Genomic DNA, 12,429 nt, shown 5'->3' on the forward strand with positions numbered 1-12,429 from the left:
TTAGCAAATACTTTATATATGTTTGATATTAGAGAAATTGGCCTATAGTTCCCAATCTCGTCTCTAGTGCCTTTTTTATGTAGTAAAATTATGTGACACTCGGTCCATTCTTCTGGGATTTGCCTTGTTTTTAAGATTTCATTGAAGAGTTTTGCCAGCACAGGACTGATTTCCTCTAAAGTTCCCTTAAGCATTTCGTTAGGTATCTTGTCCGGCCCTGGAGCTTTCTCGAGTTTTTGGGATTTTATTGCCTTGGTTACCTCTGAGGCAAGAATCTCTGGCACTTTGTCTACTTTGTTTTCATTTGCTTCGTAAACTTCCGGAATTGTGTCCAACCCTGAACCTAATTTATCAGAATACAATAGGCGGTAATAGTCCGTGGCTAGTTTCAGTATTGAGAGTCGGTTAATTAAGTTAGATTCGCGTTGGTTCAGTTTCAATATCCATTCTTTCCCGTGTTCGCTTAGTTGCTTCAGAGCCTTTTTTGTTCCTCCTGTTCTTTTTATATTTTCTTCTAAAACACTATTTCTTTTCTCTCTACGGTCTTTTCTTATATTCTCCTTAATTTTCTTGCTAAGGTTTGCAATTTTTTGGCGTCTTTCTTTATCCCCTTTATTTGATATTAGTGTTCTTCTTTTATCCAATAGTTCTAGTGTCTCCTTGCTTAAATAGCTTTCTTTGCTCTTAGGTTTGCTGACTAGCATCTCTTTCAATTTGTTTTGTAATCTTCTGTATTTAATCCCAGTTTCTGCGTCGGAAGCAATAATTTCTTTGAGTGATTCTGTTTTGGGAGAATTAATGGAATGACTGTATTCTGACATTTGACACAGCTTATTATTATTTGCTAGGTTTTTCCTGGATCTTTTAGATTGGTTTAAGCTTAGGCAGCTTCTCACCATACGGTGGTCTGTGTTAAAGTTAAGGTTTTTAACTATGTTGGTATCTGTGAACGCGCTTGCTTTGTTAGTTATAATAAAGTCTATTTCAGTTTTGAATTTTGCACCTGGGGAGGACCACGTCCATTTGCTTTTAGTCTTTTTGTGAAAACGTGAGTTCATTAAAATAAGGTTATTTTCCATCATGAACTCTACTAGTTTCTGTCCATTTTGGCTTCTTTTGCCATGTCCAAACTTCCCGATTGTGGATTCTTCTCCATTTTGTCTTTCTCCAACCTGTGCGTTAAAGTCGCCCATGATTATTATATTGTTATTGTAGTGCGGTTTTATTGCTTCTGAGATACTCTCATAAAAATATTCTATGTCTGATATCCCTGCTTGTTCTGTTGGGGCATATATTTGGAAGATGGCCCATTTTTTCTTGTATTCCGGAAATTTAAAATGAGCTACCGCAATTCTGTCAGATACTCCTTCAAAACCCATAATGTTTTTCTTTAGCCTAGACTTAATAAGGAAGCCTACTCCTTTTTGTCCGGTGTGTTCTCCTTTGTGAAACATGATATAGTCGTTCCTCTCTTCTATTCCTTCTCCTGGCCTTCTCATCTCGCTGATGCCTATTATGTCCCATTTTATGTTGGATATGGCTATTTCTAATTCTTTTAGGCTCTCTTCCGTTCTTAGTGTCCGAGTATTCAGTGTACAGACATGTATATTTTTATGTTCGGTGTTCTTTTTATCTTGTTTTGTCTGTATTGTTTTCTTTTTGTGCATATTTTTTCTGGATAGGTTTGCATTAGGTTGTTTCGAGTTGTAATATTTTGATTTAGATGGAGGGTGTTTGTCTTCTTCCCCCACGGTGACAAGCCGGCTTGGGGTGCTTGTTATACATGTTGTGTTTGGTAATGTGGTTGTTGGGATTGTTTGGATCCGGGTGCCGCATATTAGTTTTTTGAGGGATTTGATAATGAAGCGGATCTCCCGCGCTCTATATAGTTCAGTATATTTGGGCGCATTGTTTCCTTTGTCGCGGTTTTAGAAGAGGCGTTGTTCAGGGTGGTCGATGTACTTTGGGTATTACTTGCATTGACTTTCTTTTGTGATGGTGTTTTCGGTGATCTTGAAGTCTCTCTTTTCCTCTTTTCTCTGTTGCTTTCATGTGTTTTCTTTATTATCAGTTTGTCGTATTTGATGAACGCTATATTCCCTTTGTTCTTTTCCTCTTCAACTTGCCGCTGTAGTTGTTTACGTTTTTCTATTATTTCTTTAGGGTAGTCCTCTTTGATATTTATACCTTCTTGTAGATTACGTCTATTTCGCAGAATCATGTGTTTTTTCCATGTAGTTGTGAGTGAGACTACAACAGGGCGATTTTTATCGAGCTCTTTTTTACCGATCCTGTAAGTATTATTAATTTCGAAGGTTTCAAAATGTACTCCCATTTCCAGTATAATGTCTTTTATATAGTCTACTAGCTCCGTTTCTGTTGTTGCTTTTCCTTCCTCGATGCCAAAAAAGACAAGGTTATTTTTGCGCTTATCCTTATCAGCGAATTTCAATTTTAACTCTAGCTCACTGATTTTATTTTTGAGTTGGGTATTTTCTTCGGTGATCGCTTTAAACTTTTCGTCTAGTGCTGCCATGACATTTTGTGTTACTGTAGTTGTTATAAGTTTAGTTTGTTGGTCTAACTTTTCATCTAATTTTGCCAATAGAATTTCCATACTTTTCTCCATGTTTGGTATTTTTTATATTGCTATGGCAGCACTTGTTTCGCTGTGACAACACTGGTTTTGTAATGGCAACACTTTTTTTGCTGTGGCAGCACTTGTTTCGATGTTTGTTATGTTGGTACTGTAGTTTCCACTCTGTAGTCTATGTACAATTTGCATCAGATGACACTTCACAGTATTTTTGTAGGGTAGAATGATTACAATATGTGGTTGATTTGTTCTCACAATTTAACACTTTTCTGTAGTTTTTTGCTAATCGTGTAATTTGTTCTTTGTTGCAAACAATAGTTCGTATGACACTCTTTGTTGGCACTTTTTTACACTGTTTATTTTTAATTTTCCGCGGAGCTCTGTGACGTGCGTATTGACTGATCGACAACCGGAACCGGAATCGGGTAAGTTTATTTATTAGGTTTTAATGTTAATCATTTATTTAATCGTTACAGCTTAAGGTACAACAAGGTATAACAAGATAGTTTTTAAATTAATAATTTTGTGCAGCGACCGGCGCATGCGCGTTATTCAAATTTTTCGAAACTCACTGACTGCATTTTTACGAATCTTGCGCAGGTGTCGGTCGCGCGGCGTTGGTCAACACTTTAGGGTTCCGCTTAGCGTGCGAGGATCTTTTTATTATATTTCAGTTCCGCACGTTACACACTCCCCCTTTTGACCTGGCGAGAAATCCTTGACTGGTCAAACAAACAACGCGGAATGAGACCCAGTCTACTCCACCACCCTACGCGGTCGACCCCGGCGGCGCTTGGGAATCACAGGCTCGGGACATACATCCTCCCTCGCATGATAAGGTCGCAAATCCGAGACATGATACTTACCAAAAACTTCGCCCGACGACTCGTATGCCAGAAGGTAGGAAGTAGGACTCACCTTTTTTGAAATCACATATGGCCCATCCCGCTTAGGATTAAACTTCGACGTAATACCCTTACTAGCATTACTAAGTACGTGGGTCTTCATCAATACGAGATCCCCTTCTGCAAACTGGTAAGGTTCAGAGCGCCTTAGATCAGCGCGCGTCTTTTGAATATCTTGATGATGTTCAATATTCTCCTTAGCGGTCGAGATGGTCTCGGCAAGCTTGGACAAGTATGGGCTTATCTGGGGGACAAAGTTCTCGGACTCTACGACGGCGCGAAGATCAAGCTGAGCGGATATTGGAGATCGGAGCTCACGACCAAAGGTAAGATAAGCTGGCGTTTGCTCGGTTGACGTGCAGACGGAACTATTAAAAGCGAATCGGACGAACGACAGTACCTCAGGCCACTGCTGGTGACGGCCTTCAAGCAATATGGCAAGATGAGCCTTTAAGTCCCGATTCTTCCGCTCAACCGGATTGGCTTCGGGATGATAAAGAGGAATGAGATTTTGTTTTACCCCTAAAACAAACATAGCCTTTTGCATGACATCGGCCACAAATTGAACTCCGTTGTCGGAAATCATCCGGCGAGGCACTCCGAATCTCATAAAGACTTCATTAACGAGGGTTTTTGCACATACCTCGGCAGTGGCATCAATGAGAGCGAACAGCTCAACCCACTTACTGGCGGTGTCTTCGACTATCAGGATCCACCTCTCACCGCAGGGTCCTTTGGGTAAAGGCCCGAAAAGGTCCACTGCAATAACTTCAAACCGCTGAGCTGGAACTGGAGTCTGGAGTAGTCCCGCTGGCTTAAAGTTAGACGGCTTGTACCGCTGGCACTCTATACACGTTTTCAAATACTCAGTAACATAGCGTCTCAAACCTGGAAAATAGAATCGTTGGGAGATACGATGAATGGTCCTTTGAATCCCCCCGTGAGCGGCTGTGGGCGAGTCATGACACTCGAACATGACCTTGCCACGCAAGCTCTCTGGTACGACTAGCTGAGGTTCCTCGGACTCAGAATCTTCGGCGTAGCGGTATAGAACGCCTTGAGTTAGGAGATAGCCTCGTTCAGACCATCTATTAACAGATAATTCATCGGTCCCTTCCAAATCAATGATGATCTTGGAAATTTCCGGATCAGCCATCTGAGCGTCCCGGGTCGAAGCGGCATCCCAGTGGGGCACGTCGACGATAACGGGACAGATTCCACAGTCCGGTGGCGAGTTGAGCTCGGTCACTGGGCGGCTAAGCGTGTCGGCTATCACATTAACTTTTCCTGGGGTGTACTCAATTTGCAAATCGTAAGCTTGAAGCTTCATAGCCCAGCGAACTAACCTGCCGCTCGGTGACTTTACTGAAAACAACCATTTCAGGGGCTGATGGTCACTACGAACGTGCACCAGATGTCCATCGATGTAGCCTCGGAATCGCTCCACAGCCCAGACGACAGCGAGCGCCTCCCGTTCGGTCGTCGAATAGTTGCGCTCCGCCGACGTCAGAAGACGACTGGCGTACTCAATGGGACGCTCATCATTGGATGACTCCCCCTGGAGCAAACATGCACCTAGAGCATAATCACTCGCGTCAGTCCTAAGGATGAAAGGCTTAGTATAGTCTGCCTGTACCAAAATCGGAGATGTCGTCAGTAGCCTCTTAAGAGATTTGAAGGCATCATCCTGCTCCAGGCCCCAAATCCAAGGCTGACTCTTTTTGGTCAATCGTGTGAGTGGTTCGGCTATCTTCGCAAAGTTCGGGATGAACTTACGAAACCACGAGCACGTCTGGAGAAAAGTACGAAGTTGTCGAAGACATGTAGGTTCCTTCATATCCAACACAGCGCTTACCTTGTCCCTGTCCGGAGATATACCTGACCTCGAGATCACGTGACCAAGGTATTTGACTTGCTCCCGGGCAAAAGCGCATTTGTCCCTATTGGCTCGCAGCTTGAACACGCGGAGCCGGTCAAACACCGCACGGAGATCTGAAAAATGCTTATCAATATTTTCTGATATCACTAAAATATCGTCGAGATACGCCAGGATAGCTACCTCCTGGAGAGAAGAGCCCGATCGAAACCGATCAATCAGTCTCTGAAAGGTTGCCGGTGCGTTCTTCAAGCCGAAAGGCATACGCTTAAAACGAAAGGTACCAAAGGGTGTACTAAAAGCAGTTTTGTCTCTGTCCAGGGTTTGAACCTGCCAGTACCCGCTCCGAAGATCCAACGAGCTCATAACGCAACCTCCATTGGTAGACTGAAGAAGTTCATCAATTCGAGGCATGGGATAGGAATCGGTCTTGGTGACCGCATTCAGTTTCCTATAATCAACACAAAACCTATACGTACCGTTAGGTTTCGGCACCAAGACACACGGCGCGGACCACGCAGACTCACATTCCTCGATCACGTCCTCTGCTAGCATCTTGTCGAGCTCGGCGCGCATGACCTCTTTCCTCGCCGGCGTGACACGATACGGAGGTACAGCGATAGGAGGGTGGTCGCCGGTGTCGATCCGATGCTCTGAAAAAGGAGTCGGCTCACCGACTTCCTCGAAAACATCAGTATATTCACCTAGTAAATCCACCAGACGCCCCTTTTCCGACTCCGATAAGAATTTACCTTCATCCTCGCGCAACAAATTTATAGAAGCGCAACTTATGGGGTCACGTGAATTTTCACATGACAAAGGGTGAATGTCCCGGGGCTGATCAGCCGAGCGCCAAGTCATAGAAGAGAAATCAATTATTAATCGTGCCTTCAAAATAAAATCTATTCCTAACAAGGTTTCATTATTCTGAGAATCGGGGAATATAATAAACTCAATAGGTATACATACTGAACTTAATTCAACGTCTGCATGTGTTAATAATATCTTAGTGTTCCGAGTGGTACCATCCGCGAGTCTCACCGACATATTTTCAGTGCGAAACTTCATACCTAAACGTTGAAAAAGCGCGTAGAGTGTGTAACCCGCGATACTACGCCGTGCGGCGGTATCTAACAAAGCAGTCCCATTATAACCCTGTATACCTATATGCAATATAGGTCGACTTACAGAATGTTTATCATTACAATGTGAATCTGAGAAAGTGTTTACATTTACAGAATAGAATACATTGTCCTTAACGTGCGAGTTTCTATTAATAACATTACTCTGAATATTGCTAGGAATATTGTTACATTTTGGACAGTTACTTTTAATAAAACCTTTTTCACCACAACCATAACAAGATACAGATTTGTTTTCACTAATTTTGTTACAAGAATCACGGACATGTCCACGCGATTTGCAATACACACAAAATAGCTTTTTAACCAATGTTTCGCTTTTCACACTACGCGGGGATGGGGACGGTTGAGGTAGCGACGACGGTGCAACAGCAACGGAGGAGCGCACTAGCGCAGCGGCAGCGCCGGCAGGTCTCGGCGATCTCACACTTGTCACGTCAGGCGCGGAGCTGCGTTCGCCGAACACCGTAGGTAACGACTTGTGTGGCTGCGGCGGAATGTTGGGGGCAGCCGTGCACTCCACAAGTGACTCCTCCACCATGCGCGACTTCTCTATGAGTGTTTCTATGTCGCTCACACCATCTCTCGGTAGTCTTTTCCTTATCCGTTTATGAAGTAGACCATAGATTATGTCTAACCTGGCTTCCTCTGGTAGCTGGTACGGCAATCTGGACAGCATAGCACGTATCCTCACTATGAAACTGTCAGCAAGCTCATCACCTTGCTCAGACGAAAACACGTCACGAAAAACTTTATGTGCAGGGCGTGGCACACCATACATAGCTCGTAACATTTTGAGAGCGTCGGGCCACGAGGACACTTCGTTCCGGACCCCTCTCCACCATATGGCTGCTTCGCCTTCCATGAGCATTGGTAGTCCACGCAATGCGATATCGTCGGAGACGCACGCACACTCCTTGTACACCTCCACAGAGTCGATAAACGCTTCAACGGCCTCCGGATCGCGAGCGACGCCATCAAAACGCGCGGTGCATTTAGCCATGTTACTTGTTGGCGTCGGGGACGGTGACACTATCGGGGTGGTGAACTTCGATCCACTTCCCAAACCATGCGATGCCCACAGGGACTCGACGAGTTGTCGGTTCGCCTCGGCCTGCGACTTTGAGAAGGCGGCCAGGAGCGAGGACAGCTGATCCCCGGACATGAGCACTGGTGCTGGCGAGGGCACTGCGTCCACCTTTTCATCACCAGAATCACTATTGTCATCCGTCTGTTGGCGTATTTTTCGCGGCGGCATTTTTCAGGTACTTCTCGAAATTTCTAGTGGGTAAGTATTTATGTACGCGTCGACTTAAATACGATGACGGCCACTAGTTAGGCGCCAATTTAATGTTAATCATTTATTTAATCGTTACAGCTTAAGGTACAACAAGGTATAACAAGATAGTTTTTAAATTAATAATTTTGTGCAGCGACCGGCGCATGCGCGTTATTCAAATTTTTCGAAACTCACTGACTGCATTTTTACGAATCTTGCGCAGGTGTCGGTCGCGCGGCGTTGGTCAACACTTTAGGGTTCCGCTTAGCGTGCGAGGATCTTTTTATTATATTTCAGTTCCGCACGTTACAAGGTGCTAATGTAAAATGGGTACAACATAAATATGTATAATTCTACTTGAGACTCCCATTGCAAAAAAAAGTTCGGAATAGTATTAAAATATAGTCGGTAACAAATAAATTTAGGTATTATTACTTAAATAATTATTTATATTTAATAATTATTTAATTATTATTTACTTAAATAATTTATCTTTATCTTTACTGTGTCTTTTACTCGATCCTCATGTCTCAGTCCTCCCTATATTCGTTCATCGCACAGAGGCCACTTCAATCAGAACGTAGGGCCATGGCTTCGCGTGACCAACTTGAATGCACCCTCTGGTAAAAGTCAGCCATCTTCTCCATTCAACATGTGCATGATGCAAGGGCTCCGTGAAATAAACTACATAGTGGGACGAGTCCGAATAAACTCAAAGATACCGAGCCCCCAGTAAATAGAAACGAAATTACCAAGTATTCACATTTCCCTGCTAAAATTAAGGATGAAGATTAAGGGGATTAGGTGTTTATCAGAACAGGACGCAGCGGGCCTCAGGCCGCGTTCAAACTGAGAAGATTGCGTATTTTTGAACCTCGAAGTGTAATAGATTTTAAGTACGGTACGTAAAGACGCTCAACCATTGTCTCTAACAAGTATGTCGTCTGGAACCTGCGGCAAGTACTAATTTTTGTGAATGAATATGTATGCGCATGCGTTCACGAACAGCTTCCACTACTTCCACCACCGAGCACAAGCTAGATTAAGGATTACAAGAGTCTGAAGACACTTCAATGTGACCACCCCGCGCACCATAAGGCAAGAGGTACAACAACGTGCACAGTCACTACACTAGCGGCGACTACTTACTGGTGGTAGGACTTCTTGTGAGTCCACGCGGGTGGGTACCACCACCCTGCCTATTTTTGCCGTGAAGCAGTAATGCGTTTCGGTTTGAAGGGTGGGGCAGCCGTTGTAACTATACTTGAGACCTTAGAACTTACATCTCAAGGTGGGTGGCGCATTTACGTTGTAGATGTCTATAGGCTCCAGTAACCACTTAACACCGGGGAAAAAAAAAAGTACTACCCCTTAAACGCGCAATAGTTCGGTGGTACAAGAACCAGGACTCCAGCACCAACCACGGCAGGGACGCCCAGGTTGCGCGCGCGTGTTGCCAGTGCAATACTGTAGGTGCCATCGGAACTATGGGCGTGTGCGCGCGGGGGGGGGCGTTATCTTGGTGAAGCATAACAACTTAAGCGAGTTTGCCACGTCGTTGCTTGCATCTTTCCTTGTCCTGCGTTCAAAGTCCCCGTAATAGTGGGTCCATGATTAAGGTATTCCTTCATTATCACCCCGTGGCTGTCACAGAAACAACAGCCCGTGATCTAACCGGCTGGTGGAATCGCCTTAAATTTCTTCGGAATTAGAGATGATTGTCTCTTCCAAGTCATGTTTTCTTGTTTCTTAGATCGAGGCTCATAACGGTGAAGCTATGCTTCGACCATAGTAATGAATCGAGCCAAAAATCGATGAAGATTTTGTTGTTACAAACCCAATCAGCTTTGTGAAATTCTCAGTTTCGTTTATTTCTGCGCATCAGAAACCATTCTAAGCAGCCAGTGCGCTGACATTTTCACCATACCCAAATGATTGTGTATAATATTATGGACACATCGTCGTTAATGGACGTTCTTCCTCGCTTGAACTCAGCACACCAACCCGCAACCGTGGAATATGGAGTTATTAATGGATTATGATGTTGCTCTCAAGTCTTAATTTACCAGCTCCCTAGTAAAAAAATTTAAAAAATTTCAAGCAGTGATATATATTTTACTATCGTGCAAACTCCAATTTTAAATTATATTTTTAAGAACAAGTTCTCAGACGACGCAAACAAATGACTAGTATTTTTTTAAAACAAAAGAGATTTCATTGCTTTTTTTATTACGAGTAGTACTTACTACTATATCTAATGTCTGGGCTATGCCTGATAATTTTTTTCTTTCTTTCCAAGGAGAATGTATCGCACTATTTATTGAACACCCCTCGTAGTTTAGTAACTTTGTGATCGGTTTGTTTCAATAATTGAATTTAATGTTTGCTTTAGTCAATTGCCAGGCGTTTCAAGGGAGCGTATTTCTGAAGGTAGCATCGTAGCTATTCTGCAGTCTGCGTGGAGAGGTCCTAAGCTACTCAGCCATTAACAGGACGTTGTTTATGGGAACATTACAAAGATCTCTATGCAATTACGTCGGCCTTAAAAATGTATTAAACTAATCTTATTATCCGTATTTTGTCTGCAATTAGAGACGTATATTATGTGGGGATTGCGTAAAAACTTGTCTATAATCAGTATTTTTCAAGTTTGTGGTTCAATAATATATATTTTTTGTGAAAACTTAACATTTTATATCAACAAATCCGCTTGTTGTGGACGAAAGTTCGAGATTTTCATAAAACGAGTATTGACACATGAAGGCGCCCGAACTAACACTCTTTACCAAAGAACTTTAAAGAGCAAAGCAACTTTCTTTGTCGAGTAGCTGGACACTTGTTGGTCTAGTTCATCGACGACTAGAGGTTTTTTTTTTTGTTGCTTAGATGGGTGGACGAGCACGCAGCCCACCTGGGGTGATTGTATTGTAATCGAAAACTGAGCATAATGTTAGAGTTTAACCATAATTAAAACCAAAACCACTTCAATAGGAAAAATCAACAGAAAGAGGAAAGAACGCAAACAAAAAAGGAAAATCAATCACCAATACATTGTTTGTGTGGTTTTAAGTGAAAGTTGCGTTGTGAGCCGCCTCTCAGCCGCCGAGAGCCTTACAGATCATAAACAAAAGATTCACTCCGCCGCGCCACGCCGGGATAATGCGCGCTTAACAAAAACAATTCGATCGATCTACGTCGTGGCTTTATGGCAGAGCTCCGGAAATGTATTATGACTTATTTTAATAGCCTCAAAACGCAAACGAACAATTTCTATTAATTAGAATACTGCAAGAGGATCAGGGCACATCACCGACCTCCTTCATGTGATCGCCTGAAATAAACATAAAGGTGTCCCGAATCCGGAAGTGATTCAAATACAGTCAGATTAGCGTAATAGGATGGAAGAGCAGACCTCAACAGATGTGGGAACAAAGCACGGAACCACTCCTTAATATGAGTGTTTATAAATAAATAAGTCATTTTATACATGTTGAACATTTACAAAAGGCAACGACTGATTTGATTTAGATAGCAATAATAACTTCATATAATTTAAGAATTATCAAAATAAGTCAATTATTATTTTAAATAAGATTCGAATATTAAGTGTCGTCACGTTTTATAGCAGCGCTCAAGGGCGATAGCGGCCAATGGCGCAGATACTCTTTTTTTTTCTACCTATTAATAACCTGAGGGGTTATTCTAAATTCACCGAGTTAGTAGGTGAACTCACGAGGCTCAAACCGGGAGTGATTCTGCAAAGCACGGCTGCTGCTTGGGTTCGTGTTAGCAACAACGTCAGGTTTGAGCCCCGTAAGCTCACCTAATAATTGATGCTGATATGGTGACGCTGACGCTGATGAAAAAAAAGACGAAGAACGGCTGAACCAGTCGTATGTTTCTTTAACAATAATTCAAGATTTCTGAATTAATATATAAATCGTGTTAGTAGTTGAGATGCGTATACCTCACAACTGACTAAAGCAACAAAAGCCACTAGTCACTAAAAAAAAAGTGCGTGTACGCGCGTAAGAAGTTATACTTTATTTTTATTAAATTTATTTCTTATTTTTTATTTAAATTTTAATCAATTTGAAAAAAAATCGATTAAACAACATCCACAAACACGCATATTGGACATCCCTTTTCTTGACATCGTATAAATTCGGTAATTCTCGGTACGGTTCGGAAAGTTCACCTGCGGCTATATTCAGACTCGCCAAGTTACGTCGGTCGTATTGTAATGAGCGATTTAGTGGGCAACTTCATTCTGTTAATTTTGTGTCACGGTGCGCGCGCATCGTATAATTTCACTCTCATCAATTTTTCATAACGCGCCTAAAGAAGTATAACTTCAAAATTGTCATTTGTCAAAATCAAAGTTTGTTTGTAAGTTAAAACACCAGATCTAGTGGAAATTCCACTGAGTTGGCATCGCTGTTAATAGATTCATTCGCGAAGCAGCTGCTCTTGAGTTATTAGGCCTTCTCCGGGGGTGCTTGGACAACTGTTACGCAAATCCCTTCACTCATGGCTGAGCCTTTGCTCGCCCACCTGTCAATCCGAGTGGTACCGCCGAGGTTCGAGTGCATCGATGGAGAGAGGCAGCCAACTGAGCCTCTAGCTTTACT

The 12,429-nt window shown here is 42.7% G+C and overlaps 1 protein-coding gene across 1 annotated transcript; it reads right to left on the bottom strand.

Moving 5' to 3' along the window:
• Positions 1 to 1,837: 1,837 nt before the first annotated feature.
• LOC119630701 (uncharacterized) lies at positions 1,838 to 2,629 on the bottom strand. The gene has a single exon (XM_038021036.1). The coding sequence runs from the start codon at positions 2,627 to 2,629 to the stop codon at positions 1,838 to 1,840; it is 792 nt and encodes a 263-aa protein (XP_037876964.1).
• Between the last annotated feature and the right edge of the window lie 9,800 nt (positions 2,630 to 12,429).

Source organism: Bombyx mori, chromosome 3, assembly GCF_030269925.1.
Source record: "Bombyx mori chromosome 3, ASM3026992v2".
In the NCBI taxonomy this organism is placed as follows: domain Eukaryota; kingdom Metazoa; phylum Arthropoda; class Insecta; order Lepidoptera; family Bombycidae; genus Bombyx; species Bombyx mori.